The sequence below is a fragment of the Syngnathoides biaculeatus genome, chromosome 6 (genome assembly GCF_019802595.1).
Source record: "Syngnathoides biaculeatus isolate LvHL_M chromosome 6, ASM1980259v1, whole genome shotgun sequence".
Lineage (NCBI taxonomy): Eukaryota > Metazoa > Chordata > Actinopteri > Syngnathiformes > Syngnathidae > Syngnathoides > Syngnathoides biaculeatus.
The window spans coordinates 4,290,185-4,314,563 of NC_084645.1; the positions used below are offsets into that span (position 1 = coordinate 4,290,185).

The window sequence follows — 24,379 nt, forward strand, 5'->3', positions numbered from 1 at the left end:
TTTTTCCAGAAGAGACAGGAACATAGAGTGACCTAGAATAGTGGAGGTAGAAGCACGCAGGTGGATTATATTTTGTGCAGACGATGTAATTTGAAGGAGTTTACTGACTGTATGGTAGTGGTGGGGGAGAGTGTAGCTCGACAGCATACGATGGTGGTGTGTATGATGACTCTGGTAGTGGGAAGGAAGATTAAGAAGATAAAAGTAGAGCAGAGAATCAGGTGGTGGAAGTTGAGAAAGGAAGAATGTTGTGTGGCTTTTCGGAAAGAGGTGAGACAGATTCTAGATGTACAGGAAGAGTTCCCAGTTAGATTGGAATATGACTGCCAAGGGATTCAGAGAAGCAGGCAGGAGAGTACTTGGGGTGCCTTCTGGTAGGAAAGGGGAGAAGGAGACTTGGTGAAGGAACCCCAAAATACAGAAAATCATCCAAGGAAAGAGATTAGTGAAGAAGAAGTGGGACATGGAGAGGACTGAGGAGAGGCGAAAGGAGTACATTAAGATGTAACGTAGGGAAAAGGTGTCATGAACCTGCTGCTCCAGCCCGGGCTGTGCGGGTGCCCACGCGGTTGCGCTGATTGAGAGGCGCACACCTCCGCCTCATGCGGGCTGATTATCCTGTGTATTTATATGACCCCGATGACGACTGGTCCGCGCCAGATCGTTGAGCTTCATGCCCCGTTCGAGTACTTCCGTATCCCTGATCGTCAACCCGTGTGTAACGACCTGCGCCTGTTCTCCGACCGACCCCGTAAGCCTGACTCCTTTGACACTTCTGCCTGCTTTGATCGTTCTCCTGTGTACCGACTCCTGCCTGCCCGCTCACCTGCTCTCTTCCCCCGACGTCTCAACTACCGCTGCTGCACCTGACTGCCTGCCCGATCCCCGACCACGGAATAATAAACGTTTCTCCCCGAACTACCTTGCATCGTCCAAGTCCTGCATTTGGGTCCTACCTCTGTTCCGATGGGTCGTGACAAAAGGTAGAGGTGGCGAATGCTAAACAAGAAGCAGATGACGACATGTACACCAAGTTGAATATGAAAGAAGGAGAAAAGGATCTCTACAGGTTGGCCAGATAGAGGGATAGAGATGGGAAGGATGTGCAGCAAGTAAAGGTGATGAAGGTTAGAGATGAAAGTATGTTGACTGGTGCCAATAGTGTGCTAAGTAGATGGAAATAATACTTTTGAGAAGTTAATGAATGAAGAAAATGGGAGAGAAGGAAGAGGCAAGCATGAATGACCAGGCAGTGGGAATGATTAGAAAGGGGGAAGTTAGAAAGGCACAAAAGAGGATTAAAAATGGACAGGCAGTTGGTCCTGATGATATACTTGTAGAGGTATGGAAGCAATTTGGAAAGTTGGCTGTGGAGTTTTTGACCAAAATAATAGCAGGTGAGAAGATGCCAGAAGAATGGAAGAAAATTGTGCTCGTTCCCACTTTTAAAAAAGGAAGGCAATTTACAGAGCTCTGGGAAATATAGAGGAATAAAGTTGATGAGCAACACGAAGTTACGGGAAAGATTAGTGGAGGCTAGACTCAGGATAGAAGTACAGTGAAGAAAATACGTTTTTGAACACGCTGCTATATTGCAAGTTTTCCCACTTAGAAATCATGGAGGGGTCTGAAAATTTCATCGTAGGTTCATGTCCACTGTGAGAGAGATAATCTAAAAAGAAAAATTCAGAAATCACAAAATACAATTTTTTTTAAACTATTTATTTGTGTGTTACAGCTGCAAATAAGTATTTGAACACCTGAGAAAACCAATGTTAATATTTGGTACAGTAGCCTTTGTTTGCAATTACAGAGGTCAAACGTTTCCTGTAGTTGTTCACCAGGTTTGCACACACGGCCTGAGGGATTTTGGCCCACTCTTCCACACAGATCTTCTCAAGATCAGACAGGTTTTTGGGCTCTTGTTGAGAAACACAGAACTTCAACTCCTTCCAAAGATTTTCTATTGGGTTTAGGTCTGGAGACTGGCTTGGCCACGCCAGATCCTTGATATGCTTCTTACAGAGTTACTCCTTTGTTTTTCTGGCTGTGTGCTACGGGTCATTGTCATGTGAAAGACCCAGTCACAACCCATCTTGAATGCTCTGACTGAGGGAAAGAAGTTGTTCCCCAAAATATCACAATACATGACCGCGGTCATCCTCTCCTTAATACAGTGCAGTCATCCTGTCCCATGTGCAGAAAAACACCCCCAAAGAATGATGCTAGCATCCCCATGCTTCACAGCAGGGATGGTGTTCTTGGGATGGTCTTGATGATCTTGGTCTTCCTCCAAACACAGTTAGTGGAATTATCACCAAAAAGTTCAATTTTGGTCTCATCTGACCACCCATGACTCCTCATCCAAATGGTCATTGGCAAACTGAAGACGAGTCTTGACGTGATGGTTTAAGCAGGGGAATCTTCCGTGCCATGCATGATTTAAAACCATGACGTCTTAGTGTATTACCAACAGTCATCTTGGAAACGGTAGTCCCAACTCTTTTCAGGTCATTGACCATGTCCTGTCGTGTAGTCTTGGGCTGATTCCTCACCTTTCTAAGGATCATTGAGACCCAAGGAGGTGATATATTGCATGGGGCTCCATTCAGATTGAGATTGACCGTCATGTTGAGCTTTTCCCATTTTCTTATGATTGCTCCAACAGTGGACTCTTTTTCACCGGGCTGCTTGGCTATTTCTCTGTAGCCCTTTCCAGCCGTGTGGAGTTATACAATTTTGTCTCTGGTGTCTTTGGACAGGTCTTTGGTCTTGGCCATGTTCCAAGTTTGAGTCTTACTGTTTGTATGGGGTGAACAGGTGCCTTTATGGAGCTAACGACCTCAGGTGCATCCGATTCAGGATAATACATGGAGTGGAGGTGGACTTTTAAATGTGAACTAACATGTCTTTGAGGGTCAGAATTCTAGCTGATAGACAGGTCTTCAAATACTTATTTTCAAATGTATCACACAAATAAATTGTTAAAAAATCATACATTGTGATTTCTGGATTTTTATTTTTAGATTATCTCTCTCACAGTGGACATGCACCTATGATAAAAAAAATTTCAGACCCCTCCATGATTTCTAAGTGGGAGAACTTGCAATATAGCAGGGTGTTGAAATACTAATTTTCTTCACTGTATCTGCAAGCAACAGTATGGTTTCGTGCCTGGAAAGAGAACCACAGATGTATTTTATGCCTTGAAGATGCTAGTGGAAAAGTACAGAGAAGGTTAGAAGAAGCCACATTGTGTTTTTGTGGATCTAGAGAAAGCCTATGACAGAGTACTAAGAGAGGAACTGTCGTACTGCATGCATAAGTCTGGTGTGGTGGAGAAATGTGTTAGAATCGTACAGGACATGTATGACGGCAGCAGAATAGTGGTGAGGTGTGCCGTAGGTGTGACAGAAGAATTTAAGGTGAAGGTGGGACTACAACAGGAGATCAGCTGTGAGCCCCTTCCTGTTTGCTGTGGTAATGGATAGGCTGAGAGATGAGGTTAGACTGGAATCCCCTTGGACCATGATGTTCGCAGATGATATAGTGATCTGCAGTCAAAGCAAGGAGCAGGTGGAGGAACAATTAGAAAGATGGAGGGATGCACTGGAAAGGAGAGGAATGAAGATTATCCAAGATAAAACAGAATATATGTGCGTGAATGAGAGATGTGGAGGGGGAAGAGTGAGACTTCAGGGTGAAGAGATTGCGAGGGGGGATGACTTCAAATACATGGGGTCAACAATCCAGAGCAATGGTGAGTGTGGTAAGGAAGTGAAGAAACAGGTACAAGCAGGTTGGAACAGCTGGCCAAATTTGTCTGGTGTGTTATGTGACAGATGAGTCTCTGCTCCTTTGAAGGGCAAACTTTATAAAACAGTGGTGGGGCCAGCCATGATGTACAGATTAGAAATTGTGTCACAGAGGAGACAACATGAAGCAAAGGTGGAGGTGGGAAAAATGAAGATGTTGATGTTCTCTCGTGAAGTGAGCAGGTTGGATAGGATTACAAATTATCTCATGAGAGGCACAGCTAGAGGTACAGGTAAAGTCACAGTAGATGTTTTGTGTCTGGCAGCTGCATCAATGATTCAATTCTTCACCATTTGAAATCTCATTTTATACACTTGCAAATTTGACTGAAAAATCATTTAAATTTGGCAAGGTTGTTCACATCCCTTTTTTTTCTTTCATTGGTACTCATTTTTGCCCTACAGCTTAAATGTTTGAGTAACAATTTGGTTTATGACCTAATTTTTCCACAATTAATGCGCTATTTCTGCGTCAAGAAAAATTTGGTATCCTTGTTGTACATAAACTAATAGTGTCTACTTGAATTGGGTATGTGTTTGTGCGGCTCGGTGGACGACTGGTTTGAGCGTCTATATCACAGTTCTGAGGATCGGGGTTTAAATCCTGGCCTCTTTCTGTAGTTTGCATTTTCTAGGGTTAGGGTAGATTTTTCTGTAATGACAGTGTAAATTGTGGTCTAAATCAAAGATTGCCCAATTTGTTAATGAGGATTATTTTTAGGAAGCACATACTCCCAACCAACCACGACTGCTAATCAATCTGGTTCTTAAATACAGTGTATGCTTTTTCCCCCCCCTAGCTGATTCCGTGGACGAGGCGTATAAATGGCAGATTGGACTTGAAATGTTAATTCAAGAAACACTGACCGCTCCTACTCCAGTTCTTATTGAGAGGTAATTATACATGCAACTATAATTATACAGTATTGTATGTGGAAATACGATTATAGTGCAGGCTCATTAAGCAGTTTTATTTTGGTCCAAGCTGGCTCAGAAAGAAGATGTATTCAGTCAACCAGACAAAGACAAACAGGTACACTTCTTTCTCTGTAGGCTTTTCATTTACTTGATTTTTCTTGTTAGTTATTCACAATGTTGTTATATAAAGAGTGTTTAGTCACATTTAATTGTACAGTGGTGCCGTTATTTAGGAATTAAATTCATTCTGGAAGTCATTTCGTCATGTGAATTTTTCATAAGAAGACCTTTTTACACATAATTAGCCTAATCTGTTCCAGGCCTCCCTTACCCCTTAACCCCCGCTCCAAAATTACGTATTCAAAGTACATCATGTAAAGAATAATAAAAATTATGTTCTTTTACCTTTGGTGTTGGGCAATTATGTGAAGAGAAGGGTGAGTGACAAACAAAAGGCATCGTGGGGGACGGAGGACGAAGCAAATTTTTGACAGCCAAAAGTAAACATACATACGGATGCACGCACACACACACAACCTAATCCAACTAAAGTTTCTTGGGGCCCATGGTGAAGAAAGATGAATACACTTGCAAAAAACACATACAAAAAACTCACAAAATTTGAACTTTACCAATGTCCGCTAGCTTGTGACAGCGTGTGAAAGCGCTAGTGTGTGATTCGGTGACACTTGAGTGTCCCAGGGAAAGAAAAAGGATCATGGTGTCCCAGGAAGATGCTACGGCATTAGCCACTGGGAGAGCACACAAACAGGAAGATGCTACAACATTAGCCACTGGGAGAGCACACAAACCAAGATACAGGATGTTTATGTTCGGTGAAATTTGGGGGTAGCGAAGCCAGTGCCCATTTTCATCCTTTCATATCCTAAATTTTCCTTCATAACTGGAGAAAATATTTTTTAAGGAGGCGTTTCATAACATGAATTTTCATGACTCGAGACGTTCGTAAGTAGAGGTACCACTGTACATTTAGTTTCCGTGTACTTTCATGTGATCCTTACAGCATATCCATGAAGGAGCTGAAGACTCTTCTTCCTTTGCTCAACTACAAGCCCCCCAGTGGTCGTTCTCTGAAAGACAAATTCATGGTACTCTTCCTTTTTTTTGTCCGTCTTTAATTCTTATACTAATTCACTGCATTGGACATTTAGTTTGTCACTTTTAATTGAACCATTCATTCTCACTGACGAATGTTTTTCAAAGGGGTATGTATGGAAGAGCATCTCTCGCCCAGCTTGTCAACACTACTACTTGTCTTAACTGTAAATTTGACATCACTGTAACAGCTTGTTTTCATTACATAACTGTAATAATGAACAGGTGCAAATACATGGCGGTGTTACTGTCATTGTTTACTGTCACAGTTTGTACAAAACGGTCTTAAACTCGATCTAAAAGCATATTGAAACTGAGGAAGCAGTTGGAAGGGGTTTATTTGGGAGAAGTGCAAGGTTGGGAAGTCATAGGCATGATGGTGTTCTGTAGGAGCAGGGAGTGTGCAGGAGACTGGAACATGAGCAGGTGAGTGAACTTGGCATTGCGGAGCAAGAGTTGTGGAAGGAGACACAGGAGTGCACTGGAGGAGGAGGAACAACAAAGAATAAGTACAAGTACGGGTATCTTTTCTTACTATCATGAGCAATGCGTGGTTCGGTTTAGTGCGTATACTCTGCCTCTGGAACACTGGAACTTCCACGATTAATCGTAGGCTGTTGAATGTTGATTAAAACCAGGTGCGCAGGTGAGGAACTGATTAGTGCAGGAAGGAGGAGAGGGGGGGGCACAAGGCAACACCCATGCTTCACACAGGAACTGCAGACTACATATCATGAGTTACATAGTTTTGGATTTGAGATCTGAGCGATATAAATTCTTCTTCTTTTCCTTTCAGCTTGTCCCGTTAGGGGTCGCCACAGCATGTCATCTTTTGCCATCTTAGCCGATCTCCTGCATCTTCCTCTCTAACCCCAACTGCCCTCATGTCTTCCCTCACCACATCCATAAACCTTCTCTTTGGTCTTCCTCTCGCTCTTTTGCCTGGGAGCTCCATCCTCAGCATCCTTCTACCAATATACTCACTCTCTCGCCTCTGAACATGTCCAAACCATCGAAGTCTGCTATCTCGAATCTTGTCTCCAAAACATCCAGCTTTGGCTGTCCCTCTAATGAGCTCATTTCTAATCCTATCCAACCTGGTCACTCCGAGCGAGAACCTCAACATCTTCATTTCTGCCACCTCCAGTTCTGCTTCCTGTTGTTTCTTCAGTGCCACCGTCTCTAATCCGTACATCATGGCCGGCCTCACCACTGTTTTGTAAACTTTGCCCTTCATCCTAGCAGACACTCTTCTGTCACATAACACACCAGACACCTTTCGCCAGCTGTTCCAACCTGCTTGGACCCGTTTCTTCACTTCCTGACCACACTCTCCATTGCTCTGTATTGTTGACCCCAAGTATTTGAAGTCGTCCACCCTCGCTATCTCTTCTCCCTGTAGCCTCACTCTTCCCCCTCCACTTTTCTCATTCACGGACATATATTCTGTTTTACTTCGGCTAATCTTCATTCCTCTCCTTTCCAGTGCATGTCTCCATCTTTCTAATTGTTCCTCTGCATTTTCTTCTTCTTCTTTTCCTTTCGGCTTGTCCCGTTAGGGGTCGCCACAGCGTGTCATCTTTTTCCATCTTAGCCTATCTCCTGCATCTTCCTCTCTAACCCCAACTGCCCTCATGTCTTCCCTCACCACATCCATAAACCTTCTCTTTGGTCTTCCTCTCGCTCTTTTGCCTGGGAGCTCCATCCTCAGCATCCTTCTACCAACATACTCACTCTCTCGCCTCTGAACATGTCCAAACCATCGAAGTCTGCTCTCTCGAATCTTGTCTCCAAAACATCCAACTTTGGCTGTCCCTCTAATGAGCTCATTTCTAATTTCTAATTATCCAACCTGGTCACTCCGAGCGAGAACCTCAACATCTTCATTTCTGCCACCTCCAGTTCAGCTTCCTGTTGTTTCTTCAGTGCCACCGTCTCTAATCCGTACATCATGGCCGGCCTCACCACTGTTTTGTAAACTTTGCCCTTCATCCTAGCAGACACTCTTCTGTCACATAACACACCAGACACCTTTCGCCAGCTGTTCCAACCTGCTTGGACCCGTTTCTTCACTTCCTGACCACACTCTCCATTGCTCTGTATTGTTGACCCCAAGTATTTGAAGTCGTCCACCCTCGCTATCTCTTCTCCCTGTAGCCTCACTCTTCCCCCTCTACTTTTCTCATTCACGCACATATTATTTTTTACTTCGGCTAATCTTCATTCCTCTCCTTTCCAGTGCATGTCTCCATCTTTCTAATTGTTCCTCTGCATGCTCCCTGCTTTCACACCATATCACAATATCATCTGCGAACATCATGGTCCAAGGGGATTCCAGTCTAACCTCATCTGTCAGCCTATCCATTACCATTGCAAACAGCAAGGGGCTCAGAGCTGATCCCTGATGCAGTCCCACCTCCACCTTAAATTCCTCTGTCACACCTAAGGCACACCTCACCGTTGTTCTGCTGCCATCATACATGTCCTGTACTATTTTAACATACTTCTCTGCCACACCAGACTTACGCATGCAGTACCACAGTTCCTCTCTTGGTACTCTGTCATAGGCTTTCTCTAGATCCACAAAGACACAATGTAGCTCCTTCTGACCTTCTCTGTACTTTTCCACGAGCATCCTCAAGGCAAATAATGCATCTGTGGTACTCTTTCTAGGCATGAAACCATACTGTTGCTCGCAGATACTTACTTCTGTCCTGAGTCTAGCCTCCACTACTCTTTCCCATAACTTCATTGTGTGGCTCATCAACTTTATTCCTCTATAGTTCCCACAGCTCTGAACATCCCCTTTGTTCTTAAAAATGGGAACTAGAACACTTTTCCTCCATTCTTCAGGCATCCTTTCGCCCGCTAGTATTCTGTTGAATAAGTTGGTCAAAAACTCCACAGCCATCTCTCCAAATTGCTTCCATACCTCTACCGGTATGTCATCAGGACCAACTGCGTTTCCATTTTTCATCCTTTGTAGTGCCTTTCTGACTTCCCCCTTAGTAACCATTTTCACTTCCTGGTCCTTCACTCTTGCCTCTTCAACTCTTCCTTCTCTCTCATTTTCTTCATTCATCAACTTCTCAAAGTATTCTTTCCATCGATTTAGCACACTACTGGCACCAGTCAACACATTTCCATCTCTATCCTTAATCACCCTAACCTTCTGCACATCCTTCCCATCTCTATCCCTCTGTCTGGCCAACCTGTAGAGATCCTTTTCTCCTTCTTTCGTGTCCAACCTGGTGTACATGTCTTCATATGCCTCTTGTTTAGCCTTTGCCACCTCTACCTTTGCCCTACGTCGCATCTCGATGTACTCCTTTCGCCTCTCCTCAGTCCTCTCAGTATCCCACTTCTTCTTCGCTAATCTCTTTCCTTGTATGACTCCCTGTATTTTGGGGTTCCACCACCAAGTCTCCTTCTCCCCTTTCCTACCAGATGACACACCAAGTACTCTCCTGCCTGTCTCTCTGATCACCTTGGCTGTCGTCGTCCAGTCTTCCGGGAGCTTCAGTTTTCCATCGAGAGCCTGTCTCACCTCTTTCCGTAAGGCCGCACAACATTCTTCCTTTCTCAGCTTCCACCACATGGTTCTGTGCTCTACCTTTGTCTTCTTAATCTTCCTACCCACCACCAGAATCATCCTACATACTACCATCCTATGCTGTCGAGCTACACTCTCCCCTACCACTGCTTTACAGTCAGTAACCTCCTTCAGATTACATCGTCTGCACAAAATATAATCTACCTGCGTGGTTCTACCTCCGCTCTTGTAGGTCACTATATGTTCCTCCCTCTTCTGGAAATAAGTGTTCACTACAGCCATCTCCATCCTTTTTGCAAAGTCCACCACCATCTGCCCTTCAAAGTTCCTTTCCTGGATGCCGTACTTACCCATCACTTCTTCATCGCCCCTGTTTCCTTTACCAATATGTCCATTACAATCTGCACCAATCACAACTCTCTCGCTGTCTGGGATGCTCAGAACTACTTCATCTAGTTCCTTCCAGAATTTCTCTTTCAACTCTAGGTCACATCCTACCTGTGGTGCATAGCCGCTAACCACATTATACATAACACCCTCAATTTCAAATTTTAGTCTCATCACTCGATCTGATACTCTTTTCACCTCCAAGACATTCTTAGCCAGCTCTTCCTTTAAAATAACCCCTACTCAATTTCTCTTCCCATCTATTCCGTGGTAGAATAATTTAAACCCTGCTCCCAAACTTCTAGCCTTACTACCTTTCCACCTGCTCTCTTGGATGCACAGAATATCAACCTTTCTCTTAATCATCATGTCAACCAACTCCTGAGCTTTTCCTGTCATAGTCCCAACATTCAAAGTCCCTACACTCAGTTGTAGGCTCTGTGCATTCCTCTTTTTCTTCTGACGCTGGATCCGGTTTCCTCCTCTTCTTTGTCTTCGACCCACAGTAGCTGAATTTCCACCGACGCCCTGCAGGTTAGCAGTGCCGGGGGCGGGCGTTGTTAACCCGGGCCACGACCGATCCGGCATGGGATTCTTTAGATGAACGCTCATATTTGTTTGGCACAGTTTTTACGCCGGATGCCCTTCCTGACGCAACCCTCTGCATTTATCCGGGCTTGGGACTGGCCTACAGATTGCACTGGTTTGTGCCCCCATAGGGCTGCATTCTGAGCGATATAAATTAGAGGGTGAATATCAGGTGTCATTTCAATCATGAGGGCAATGCTAACAAGTTGTAAGTCGGTCAAGTTTAGGCACCTCACTTTTGAAAATGATGACAAAGTGATCGCATCGCTTTCACAGCAGCTTCATCCCTTATAAATCGATTGCACTTCTCATTGACCTAGTAAATTTAACAATCCTTGTTAGGATCGTATGGATTTGCATTTATATTAAGCAGGATTTTATCAATGAGTTACTTTTTAAAATGGAATTTACGACTAGACGTTATTAATGTCATTAATGATCAATCTTTAGCGAAGTACAATGGTAAAAATGAGACAACTCATTATAAGAATGACAACAATAGATGAAAATGGAAATTTAAGTATTTAATGAAATGATAAAAATTGTTCAGGTAACATTCATTGCTCGACAGTTACTACCGCCAAACGTGGGGTACAATTGCAATGTTAAGGCAAAATTCGATGTTAATTGTACATAAATCAATAAAAGGAAAAATGATTAATATGATGATAATAATGGTAAATAGGATGAAGTAAATGATAAAAGTAATAAAAAGCAATAAAAATGAAGTAAGATTAAAAGCATTCAAAAGCATTAGAAAGTCGGGAATATATACATTTTTGAGTGAGCCTTTTCGGGGTGATGAAGTCCTAGGAAGCTCGAAGACCAATTTAGTAATAAGGAATTTTTGAGTTAAGGATTAATTGTAAAGCCATCTTGCCCTTCTTAGGTAATATGGATGGTATTACCCTGCAATTACCTTATTATAGTAGTTGTTCTACTCGTGCCCAATCGAAAAAGAAGAAGTCAAAAATAAGCATCCTAAGTTGCTCGAAGACTTCTTCCCGTCAGCTTGTCCTTCGAATATTACTCCCGAGAGAAAGGCCTGTTTGACACCCTGTCGGTGTGAAATGAACAGAGACTCGGACTTCCATATCCAAGGCTTTTATAGCTTTTGGGTAGAACATTCTGGAAGGTTTTGGCTTTGCTTACGCCCAGTGGGAAGTACGTCTTTTGTCATTCTGTCAAGTACCTTTCACCATCCCTGGGTTGTCTTGTAATGCCTTTCTTAGCTCACTCAAAATAGGGCAAGGCGCCCGCAAATGCAACTGTCACTTCCCTTAACATCAACAAACAACAGGTGTATCTGGTAGATATAACCACTATCTTTCTTTTAGCTTCACTCTAGTTCTTAAGCAATAGCAATAAATGTATCAACATTCTTGTGAATACAATTCTCTCATGTATTCAACAGGCTTGTTCTCGTTGGTCGCACATCATGTGTTGCCTTGTCTGAGAGAGACAGTCATACGCAGGTTATATTCTTTACACAAAGGAGTTTCAAAGGATCATCTTCTTCAATATAAGCTAGATGGAAAAATATCAAAACAGCAAGTTAAAACTGCAATAAAAAAGTCAGTTCAGTGCTTGCAAACATCCTCTGTGGTAATTTAAGGGTGTCACAGGCTTCCTGTTCAGCAACTCAGCGATGCTGCAAACATCCTGTTTGTCACTTGCAGGCAGCTTTGCTCCGCCGTTGCAAACCGCAGGATGTGAACAGCTACTGAAATGGATCCTGTTGATGTCTTTATGTCAAAACAAGATGTGAATACAAAGATATGAAAACAATTGGGTTTTTAAGGTTACTGACTTTGGCATATGTATGTAATGCGGGGAGATGCTAAGTGGAAAGGCCAAGTTTATTAGGGAGACCTTTGCTGTGCGGGCGAACCGATCAAAGTATAATTTGGTTTGGCGACATCTGGTGTTCAAATTGAGAGTTTGTTCCAGGGCTCAGCTCAACACATGAACCCAAGCCACACAAGCCAATTACTATCTATTTGCTCCATTGCTATATGTGGCATGGCAACCTCTTTGATTATATTGGATCTGGGTGCATATTTTGAGAACATGCGGATCACGGAGACACTTTCAATTTTAATGGGAACAATGTTGTTGGTCTCCTTTTTGATTTCCTTGACATCTTCATCTATTAGTTCCACACGGCGAGTCACTGTCCGCCATGATAAACTGATTTTTTCAAATTTGTCTTTGCTTTCTAGGCACAAAATACCTGTAGTCTCCAACATACATTCTTTCAAAAACTTGCCCTCAGACTGTTTTGCTGGCCTGTGGGATTTTGAATGAAAGCATAAAACTGGCCTTCGTTGTTGATTCTTGAATGGCAGTTTGACATTGAAAGAAACTTTGTTGAGCCTTCAAATTAGTTGCCAATGTCTGAGCGGTAGCTTCCCGTTCTTTTGTTGACAGCTTGTTAGCATAGTTAGCATTCTTTGTTGCAAAGTAATGGCTAATATTATACTCTTTAAAAACCACCACAATTTCTTGGCATTTGAGGCAAAAAGCAGACTCCTCCACTCTGCATTGAACACTTGGAATTCTTTGTCCACTTTCTTTTTTATATTGGGTCTGCTCATCTTTACAGAAGGGCTGATGGGTGGAGAAGGGTCAGAGGGTAAAGTGCAAACGCTTCACCTCAACAAAGCCAATGCAGCTACAGTGCGCTATTTAATGAGAAAACATCAGAACGTTTAGCGCACCGCATGTGGCCCCCGGGCCGTAGTTTGCCCATGTCTGGGTTAGAGGGTCTACCTCATTTCTGATAACTGGGGTTCAAATCCCAGCCCCGCCTGTATAAATTTTGCATGTTTTCCCTGTGCCTGTGTGGATTTTCTCTGGACACTCCGGTTTCCTCCCACATCCCATAAACATGCATGGTAGGTTCACTGAAGACTCTAAATTGCCATTAGGTGTGAATGTGAATGGTTGTTTATTTATATGTGCCATGCGATTGGCTGCCAAGCAGTTCAGGTTATACCTCGCCTCCTGCCCAAAGATTGGAAAAGCGGCTCAGAAAATGGCTGAATAGATGGATGTTTTTTCAAAAGGGCAATTTCTTCATAAAGAAATAAAATGTTACACAATATTCTAATCTTTAGAGATGGTGAACTTTGATTTAGTATGCTGTAAGCTCTACCCATTATATAATACATATCCATCCATCCATCCATCCATCCATCCATCCATCCATCCATCCATCCATCCATCCATCATTCCATCCATCCTTCTATCCATCCATCCATCCATCCATCTTCTTTTCCTTTCTCCTTGTCCAGTTAGGAGTCACCACAGTGTGTCATCTTTTTTCCATCTAAGCCTATCTCGTGTATCTTCTTTAACACCTACTGTCCTCATGTCCTCCATCCCAACATCCATCAACCTTTGGTCTTCCTCTCGCTCTTTTTCCTGGCAGCTCCATCCTCAGCACCCTTCTACCAATATACTCACTCTCTCGCCTCTGAACATGTCCAAACCATCTAAGTCTGCTCTCTCTAACATTGTCTCCAAAACATCAAACTTTGGCTGTCCCTCTTATGAGCTCTTTTCTAGTCCTATCCAACCTGTTCACTCCAAGCGAGAACTTCAGCATCTTCATTTCTGCTACCTCCGGTTCTGCTTCCTGTTGTTTCTTCCGTGCCACCGTATCTAATCTGTACATCATAAACGGCCTCACCACTGTTTTATAAACTTTGCCCTTCATCCAAGCGGAGACTCTCGCATAGAACACCAGACAGCTTCCACCAACTGTTCCACCCCGCTTGGACCCTTCTTCACTTCTTAACACACTCTCCATTGTCTGTATTGTTGACCCCAAGTATTTGAAGTCATCCACCCTCGCTATCTCTTCTCCTTGGAGCTTCACTCCTCCTCCTCCGCCCCTCACATTCATGCTTGTATATTCTGTTTTACTTCAATAATCTTCATTGCTCTCCTTTCCAGTGCGTGCCTCCATCTTTCTAATTGTTCCTACATTTGGTCCCTGCTTTCACTGCAGATCACAGTATCATCTGCGAACATCATAGTCCAAGGGGATTCCAGTCTAACCTCATCTGTCAACCTATCCATTACTACCGCAAACAAGAAGGGGCTCAGCGTGGATCCCTGATGCAGACCCACCTCCACCTTAAATTCTTTTGACACAACAACGGCAAACCTTGCCGCTGTTCTGCTGCCCTCATACATGTCCTGTACTATTCTAACATATTTCTCCGCCACACCAGACTTGCGTATGCAGTACCACAGTTCCTCTCTTGGTACTTTGTCATAGGCTTTCTCGAGGTCTACAAAGACACAATGTAGCTCCTTCTGACCTTCTCTGTACTTTTCCACAAGCATCCTCAACGCAAATAATACATCTGTGATACTCTTTCTAAGCATGAAACCATACTGTTGCTTGCAGATACTTACTTCTGTCCTGAGTCTAGCCTCCACTACTCTTTCCCATAACTTCATTGTGTGGCTCATCATTATTCCTCTGTAGTTTCCATAGCTCTGAACATCGCCTTTGTTCTTAAAAATGGGGACTCGCACACTTTTCCGCCATTCTTCTGGCATCTACTCTCCTGGTAGTATTCTATTGAATATGTTGGTCAAAAACTCCACAGCCACCTCTCCAAATTGCTTCCATACCTCCACTGGTATGTCATCAGGACCAACTGTCTTTCCATTTTTCATTATGTTCAGTGCCTTTCTAACTTCTCCCTTACTAGTCATTGCCACTACCTGGTCATTCACGCTTGCCTCTTCAAGTCTATCTTCTCTCCCATTCTCTTCATTCATTAACTTCTCAAAGTACTCTTTCCATCTCTTTAGCACACTACCGGCACCAGTCAAAATATTTCCATCGCTATCCTTAATCACCTTTACATGCTGCACACCCTTCCCATCTGTATCCCTCTGTCTTGTCAATCTGTAGAGATCATTTTCTCCATCTTTTGTATCCAACCTGGTGTACATGTCGTCTTATGGCTGTTGTTTAGCCTTCGCCACCTCTACCTTTGGCCTATATTGCATCTCTGTATTCCTTCAGCCTCTCCTCCGTCCTTTCCATGTCCCACTTCTTTGCAAATCTCTTTCCTTGGATGACTTCCTGTATTTTGGGGTTCCACCACCAAGTCTCCTTCTCCCCTTTCCTACCAGAAGTCACCCTAAGTAATCTCCCTCCCTGCCTCTCTGAGTACCTCGGCAGTAGTATTCCAGTCTTCTGTGAGCTCTTCTTGTCCATCTAGAGCCTGTCTCACCTCTTTCCGAAAGGCCACAAGACATTCTTCCTCCCACCACCTGATTCTCTGCTCTACCTTTGTCTTCTTAATATTTCTACCCGCTACCAAAGTCATCATACACACCACCATGCTATGCTGTTGAGCTACACTCTCTCCCACCACAACCTTACAATCAGTAGCCTCCTTCAGATTACATCGTCTGCACAAAATATAATCCACCTGTATGCTCCTACCTCCTCTCCTGTAGGTCAGTCTATGTTCCTGTCTATTCTGGAAATAAGTGTTCACCTCTTCAAATTCCATCCTTTTTGCGAAGTCCACCACCATCTACCCCTCAAAGTTCCTTTGCTGAATGCCGCACTTACTCATCACTTCTTCATCACCCCTGTTTCCTTCGCCAACATGTCCATTGAAATCTGCACCAATAACAACTGCCTCTCTCTCTGGGATGCTCAGGAGTACTTCGTCTAATTCAGGGTTGCCCAGACTTTTTTTTACCCCCCTTTTTTTTTACCTTTTGAAGCAGACAGCGAGCTATTGATGACAGGTGGGGGTGGGTTGGTGTGTGTGTGTGTGTGTGTGTGTGGGGGGGGGGGGTTGTGATGATGCTCCCAAACCCTTTTTATCTTAATCTTATTTTGCCTCCTATATTTAAAATACAGAATTAGCTTTTTGTGCGCTGTATTGTCTGCGCTTTCATCCTGGATCAGGCTGTGCCAAGGTGGAATTTTAAAATTACACACCATCTCATCCTGCACTTTCTACTTTGGCTTCAGACCAGACCTTTCCCACTTGGAAAAGACAAAATCGTGTCCTTTATAAAACACACTAATGTGCTGCATAAGTATTATAACATTTCTAATTATGAGTGTACGTCTTTAAGAGGGGGAGCGGGCGAGTGTAAGGTAAAATTGGAAAAGAGTGTGGCGGAGCAGCGGTCGTTGAAAGAGAGAGATCCGTGTGCTGCTTAAAATAAACTAGTGGCTTCTTTTAATTTTTTACAGTATGTATGTGAATTGTGCCATTGGATATAACAACCCGTCATCCCTCACTCATTGAATCACATTGCGAAATGGCATACACTGAATATGTGTGTGAAACGTCCAATACTTTCAATCGAGACTACATCAGAGGTGCACAATTGCACTTGCATGCAATTTCGAACGACCATTGACTGGTGTTTTTTTTTTTTTTTTTTTTTGGCATGCTGTCCCGCGATCAACCAAGACTGCCTTGCGCCTGGTCGATCGACGCATTGAGCACCCCTGGTCTAGTTCCTTCCAAGATTTCTCTTTCAACTCAAAGTCATATCCAACTTGTGGGGGATAGCCGCTAATCACGTTATACACAATACCCTCAATATCAAATTTCAGCCTCATCACTCAATCTGATACTCTTTTCACCTCCAAGACATTATTAGCCAGCTCTTCCTTTAAAATAATCCCTACTTCATTTCTCTTCCCATCTACTGCATGGTAAAATAATTAAAACCGTACTCCTAAACTTCTAGCCTTATTCTCTTTCCACTTGCTCTCCTGGGTGCACAATACATCAACCTTTCTCCTAATCATCATGTCAACTAACCCCTGAGCGTTTCCTGTCTTAGTCCCAACATTCAAAGTCCCTACACGCAGTGGTAGGGACTGTGCATGCCTCTTTTTCTTCTGGTGACTAAGTTGCTTTCCTCCTTTTTTTTTGTCTTCGAACTACATTACCTGAATTTCTACCTACGCAATGCCGATTAACAGTGCCGGGGTAGGCGTAGTTAGCCCGGGCCATGACCTATCTGTTAAGGAAGTCATTTGGTGAACGCTCAAATATGTTAGGCACAGTTTTACGCCGGTATGCCCTTCCTGCCGCAACCCTCTGCATTTATGCGGACTTGGGACCGGCCGACAGGACGCACAGGAATTGTGCACCCCTTTTGGCTGCAGATAGACAAAAACAATTTATCAAAAACAAGCAATCAAATAAACATGGTAAGTCATTACATAAGATACACAATTCAAACACTACCTCGTCTATGTTAAAGTTAAAGTAAGATAAAAGCAATCAAATATAGAAAGTCAACACATAAGATACACAATTTACATACTACTTAATCTATGTTAAAGTTTAAGTCAGATAAAAGGTATCGAAAAACAGTCAGCACATAAGGTACACAAATCACATACTACCTGTGTAAAAATATATTGCATATGACGATTCAAAGGATATGTGGATGTAAGGGATTAGGTAAGGTTGTTCGCACACGAGGCTAACTTGGGCGAAGCAGCTTCAACGCGAACGATATGGCTCGTATTTGGGTTCTAACATAAGACCTGTTAAATTTCCTATAAGTCCTCACATCCCTCGTTACTCCCCGTTGTTTAGGTCGTACACATTATGAAGTTACACACGTTTGGTGTTTCTTCAACAGCATAGTTTGATCGAAAACGCTACTCGTTGTTAGCCAGCTAGGCTAAGGTGGTCTGGGCCTATAAGCAAGTTTAAATTGGTATTCTGGCAGTAAGTAAGTAAGAACTAAGTACTCATGTTCCTCGTTGTATACGAAACGTAGGTTTTGCACGTCATGTAAGTACTCACTATTTATGTTTACCTCTGTCAGGTTCACCAATCAGACATTCATTAAACAGGACAAAAAAGGAAGCAAAGACACCAGCAAAACAGTTGGAAACAAGGTCTACATGTTTGTTCTTGTGTGTGTGCATATGTGGAAGATTGCTGAATACATGTGTGGTCATCATTACTTTAACAGGCAGCAGTTCTAACAGTTCTGATGATTAGATGCTTTTGTTCTTGCTATCTCCTGCTAGGAGGCTGCCACGTTATCGAGAGCAGAGCAAAGCATTTCTTTATTGGAAGCAGATGTATGATAATTATGATCACAATTATTCCTACATTTTCCCCCTGTTTATCCTACATTTGCTACCACATTTTCTAGAGCAGACCAAAGCATTCTTCATTGCAGGCAGAACAAAGCACTCTTCATTGCAGTCAGAAGCAGTTACTTAATAGTATTTACAATTATTTCTACATTATCCTTCTCTTTATCCTACATTTGCTCAAATCCTTAAATCATCTAATAGATCACCCTTTCGGCTTACACTCGGAGGAAAATATAGCACTAATTACTTGTAATCTTCTGGACCAGAGAACAGGTCTGGAAGAGAAGTCATAATGTCATCATCGTGGTCAACAATATCACTGTCATTACTCAGTTGTGCCAATAGTGGATATATTTCTGCTAATTTTGAATTTTCCGGGGCAATAGCAGTGGTTATAAGTTGGTTAAGTGATGCCTTTATGCAGGGAATACAACAACATCCACACAATGCAAGAATAGCTGCAAACAGCTATAGAAACTATCACAGAGAACACTAAATTTTTACATTTGCCAAACTAACCCAAGGGGAGGTCCAAAGATGGATGTGGCCAATTGTATAGCCTCTGCTTTGGGTGGAAACACAGTCACAGATAAGAGCAGTGAAACCAGTGCACACGTTCCTGCTGCATTTATCAGTATGTCATACAACTTTTGACCAACACACCACCACAACACATCGCTGCATGGGAGCAGTGGGGCAGTTTGCAGATATCATGACACCATGTTTTGGTGACCTTAAAATCGGTACCTGTAAAGCTAACACAGGAGAAATTAGCCAATGCAACATTAGTAGAAAATATCAGTTTATCATTTACTGCCTTAGTTGTTGGATAAACACTTTTCCATTTCTGACAAGTGGTGTTAGGAGTTGTTTTTGTCATTACCTCCAGGGTACATTGTGTTGGGATTTCTGTTGGAATGGCACGCATTAGTGGCCTCGGGCCCATGCATGTGATGTAACTATAGTTTACCTTGTTAGAGAAAGTACTTTGCTGTCATCCAAATTTACTGTACTTCCACACCATTTAAGTGGTAAGATTTTCTCAAGTCTTGTGTTACCTGGACCAATTATGTTACATCAACTTTATGAGATGTGATACCTTTTATGGCCGTTTTCACATCATCTTGAGTCCAGCTTTTTTTTTTTTTTCGTGTGTGTGTTTCTCTTATTTTATCCTGCAGGTTAACTATATATATTTTTTGTGTGTATGTTGAGCTTGCCAGCAAAGTCATATTGTGGTATCCACAAATTTATTTTTTTTAAATTTAGGCTTTCTACAAGACTCTAGTCCTTACACATTATTATTTTTTTTTTCTTCAGATATTCTGTTTCAATTATTTTGCTATTTGTTTTTCCCCTGGAGTCAGTGGTTCACCTAGGGTGACTATACTGACTTCCCCCTGAAGGGTGACAATTACGTTTTGTTTGAGGGAATTCTCAGGCTTCTACCACAAGTGGCTGAGAATTCTTACCTCTGCATCCTCAAACAGTTGTCACTCAATTTCCTGTTCAATGAGGTAGGGAACCTCCACTCACACTTTTACACATGCACACGTTTCATGGAGCTCACGTACAGGACACACCTTGCCCTTTTCTCAGTTTTATAGACTAGTCTACTCGATAGGGACTATTATTCTCGAGGTTTGGTTCTGCCGCAGTCACCCAGACGCACATTCACTCATTCCTCATGAGTGTGTGAGTTTCCTACTCACCAGAGATGTCTTTACTTCCTACGGCTTCTCGTCAACCCTCAGCCTCCAGATGCAAAGTCGAGGCCCAGTCCCGGAAAGGATCTCAAGTGACGTGGCCACGGTCTTTGCCTGGACGTCGACTCAGCCCCTGGAAACCTCAGATCTCTTGAGATCCGGCTCGAAGGACCAAGTAAATGTCAGGTTCACCAATCAGACGTTCATTAAACAGGACAAAAAAGGAAGCAAAGACACCAGTTCAAGAGAAGAGAGGAGAGGAATTGACCACTGCACTCTCTGATTATCCTCTCCTCAGCACCTCTATTTATTTAGTTTTAAGATGCCCCTTATTTAAATGGATTTACAAAAAGGAGACGACAAGCAAAACAGTAGGAAACAAAGTGTACATGTTTGTTCATGTCCGTGTGCATGTGTGGAAGATTGCTGAATACATGTGTGGTCATCATTTCTTTAACACGCAGCAGTTCTAACAGTTCTGATGATTAGAGGTTTTTGTTCTTGCTATCTCCTGCTAGGAGGCTGCCACGTTATCTAGAGCAGAGCAAAGCATTTCTGGAAGCAGATGTATGATAATTATGATCACAATTATTCCTACAACCTCCTCAGCAAATATTTGATTACATACGTTACGTGATGTTCCCAAGCTAGGCTAGGCTAGGCCGCGCAGCTTCAACGCGAATGAATATGGCTCCTGGGTACTAAGACCATCCATTCTTCTTCCATCCATCCATCCATCCATCCATCCATCCATCCATCCATCCATCCATTTTATGAGCTGCTTATCCTCGTGAGTTTTGCGGATGTGCTGGAGCCAACCCGAGCTGTCATTGGGCAGGAGACAGGGTACACCCTGAACTTTATGCCAGTCAATTGCAGGGCACACGGAGACAGACAACAGTCACTCTCAAAATCACACCTCCAGGCAATTTGGAGTCTCCAACGAATGCATATTTTGGGACGTGGAAGGAAACTGGAGTGCCCTGAGAAAACCCATGCAGGCATGGGGAGAACATGCAAACTCCACACAGGCGGGGCCAGGATTTGAACCCCGAGGTGAGGCCAACACTCTCCAGCTACGCCACCGTGGTTATGACAAATATATACCCATCCATCCATTTTCTGAGCTGCTTATCCTCATAAGGGTCACGGGAGTGCTCAAGCATATCCCAGCTGTCATCGGGCAGGAGGCAGAGTAAACCCTGAACTGGTTGCCAGGCAATCACAGGGCATTGGGACACAGACAACAGTCGCACTCACAATCACATCTCGGGGCAAATTAAAGTCTCCAATGTCTTCTAAGATGTGGGATGAAACCAGAGTGCCCAGCACTCCCACGACCCTTGTGAAGATCAGCAGCTCAAAAAATGGATGGATGAATATTTATTCTATGGACGTGCTGAAATGAAATGGAAAACTGTAAAATACATTAAACAGCGATGAGAATTTTCCATGGATTCGCAGAATTCCGAGTTTTTTCAGATGAAAATGTCATTATTGTGAAATGTGTAGATTCGTTGAGGGGAAAAAAAGGGGGGCGGGCAGGGGGGCTACAGCTTGACGCGGGGCGAGGCTGTGATCAAGACCTATCGGCAACGCTCGTGAAATTAGTCACAGCTGTGATAGCGGAAAACGGCATTGCTACCTGCTTACGTCATTGCAACCTGTTTGCATTAGATTTGGTGTTTAAAAAATGACAACATTCCATTTTACGGCAACATTTTGGTAGTATTTCATCAATATTTTCACTCTGATGTTCACATTTCTTAGAGAAGCATTCTGTTTACTACAGCATAGATATAATTTATAGACATACGTATGTTATGTTATCGAGCGGTCTGCACGTTTTCCAGTGTGGCGAAAGTCCCAGGGAAATTGAAGAACACCATGGGGTAAAAAACTTTTTCAGATGGGCATGGCTTGAAAAAAGTGTAACCGTGCAGATAGGAACAAAAACGGTATCAACATGTCTTACCAAACACATACAAAAAGTGGACGTTCCCGGCAAAGTGCTTTGCACTTATCCAGGAGCATATCCAAACCAGGAAACATAAAGGTATGTTGGACATAAATTTTCTCCAATATATAATTGACAACTGTTTATACAATTAGACCTATCTGTAGCACTGGCCCTGTAGATCACACATTTTATCGGTCACTTTCATATTTCATGATGTCTCTCTCGCTCGCTCTCTCTCTCTCTCTCTCTCTCTCTTTCTCTCTCTTGCTCTCATTTATAAAAAGAAATTACTTGTGTACTTATTTATGAAGTCTAACTTCTAAGTGCAGTAGCCTATTTGATATAAATATCTGTCAGTCTTGATTTTTATGTCTGAAGTTTGGCAAAATTATTTTGGTTGTTTGAACTCATATTTTAAGTTTTCAAAATATTATGATTGGCCTGTATTTACTCTGTGTGAAGTAACCAAAGGTCACAATTTAACACTGTGTTTTATGAAAAAAAAAATGTGCGCAAAGGGCGCACCTCCCATTGAGCCCCCGAGGCAGACATTTTCAGTGTTTTTCCATATTGGTCATTCTCATCCCTGATTAAAGGCATCAAATATGAACTCACAACAATATCATCAGTGATCATGTATCAATATGTAGATATAAATAATTGTTTTAAGAATGTTCCACTTCCAATTATTTTGCAATAAACCATGTCAAACACATTCTTGTGGTTTTTGGCCAGTGCTGAAGTGTCGCATTTTAGCAGTCATCACCGGAGTCAGGGACAGTGTGAAAAATATTGTCAAAAATCATGCAACCACTTTGCCAAATCTGCTAAAATAGTGCGCCTAAAATTCAACAGAAGTTAATGCCATTCCATGGTAAGATTTCTTATAGGGACTTATTAGAACCCCTCCTCGAGCTGTCACCTTATTGTGGTGGAGGGGGTTGTGTGTCTCAATGATGCTAGGAGCTAAGTTGTCTTGGGGCTTCTTGCCCCAAGTATTGTCACCCATGGCAAACAGGTCCGAGGTGAGGGACCAGACAAAGTACCACTCCAAAACCCCGATGACTACAAAAATTGGATCTTGGTTTCCTTTGCCCAGATGCGGGTCATTGGGCCCCCCAATTGGAGCCAGGCCTGAGGCTGGGGTTCGAAGGCGAGCGCCTGGTGGCCATGGGGCTCGGCTGGGCACAGCCCGAAAGGGTAACATGGGTCCCCCTTCCCATGGGCTCACCACCTGTGAGAGGGGCCGTAGGGGTCGGGTGCAATGTGAGCTGGGCGGTGGCCAAAGGCGGGGACCTTGGCGATCCGATCCCCAGCTACAGAAATTGCTCTAAGGAAATGGAATGTCACCTCTTTGGCAGGAAGGAGCCCAAGTTGGTGCGTGAGGTCGAGAAGTTACGACTAGATGTAGTCGGACTCGCCTCTACGCACCACTTGGGCTCTGGCACCACTCCTCTTGAGAGGGGTTGGACTCTGTTCCACTCTGGAGTTGGCCACGGGGTGAGACGCCAAGCAGGTGTGGGTGTACTTATTGCCCCCCGGCTTGGGGCCTGTACGTTGGGGTTTACCCCATTACCCCAGTGGATGATAAGGTAGCCTCCCTTCGCCTGCAGGTAGGGGGATGGGTCCTGAATGTTGTTTGTGCTTATCCACCAAAGAGCTGTGCAGAGTACCCACCCTTTTTGGAGTCCTTAGAGGGAGTGCTGGAGAGCGCCCCCTCTGGCGACTCCATAATTCTGCTGGAGGACTTCAATGCCCACGTGGGCAATGACAATGAGACCTGGAAAGGTATGATTGGGAAGAACGGCCCCCCCGATTAGAACTTGAGTGGTGTTCTGTTATTGGACTTTTGTGCTCATCATGGATTGTTAACAAACACAATGTTCAGGCATCAGGGTGTACACGTCTACTTGGCACCAGGACACCCTAGGTCGCAGTTCGATGATCGACTTTGTGTCATCGGACTTGCGACCGCATGTCTTGAACACTCAGGGGAAGAGAGGGGGGAGCTGCCAACTGAACACCACCTGGTGGTGAGTTGGGGGAAGATGCCAGTCCGACATGGCAGGCCCAAACGTATTGTGAGCGTCTGCTGGGAACGGCTGGCAGATTCCCCTGTCAGAAGGAATTTCAACTCCCAACTACGAAAGAATTTTGCTCACATGCCAGAGGAGGCGGGGGACATTGAATCCGAGTGGATGATGT

The 24,379-nt window shown here is 43.5% G+C and overlaps 1 protein-coding gene across 13 annotated transcripts in view; it reads left to right on the plus strand.

The window, feature by feature from the left end:
- The window catches only part of plcg2 (phospholipase C, gamma 2), a 177,289-nt gene that overhangs the window by 38,937 nt on the left and 113,973 nt on the right, over positions 1–24,379 (plus strand). For 12 of the 13 annotated variants that reach the window (XM_061822290.1, XM_061822287.1, XM_061822284.1 and 9 more), the window contains 3 exons: positions 4,616–4,709; positions 4,801–4,848; positions 5,758–5,842. The exons of the other annotated variant lie outside the window; for it this stretch is intronic. In XM_061822290.1, the coding sequence (XP_061678274.1) occupies positions 4,616–4,709; positions 4,801–4,848; positions 5,758–5,842 (227 nt within the window). The remainder of the gene's footprint in view (positions 1–4,615; positions 4,710–4,800; positions 4,849–5,757; positions 5,843–24,379) is intronic. 13 annotated transcript variants of the gene reach the window in all.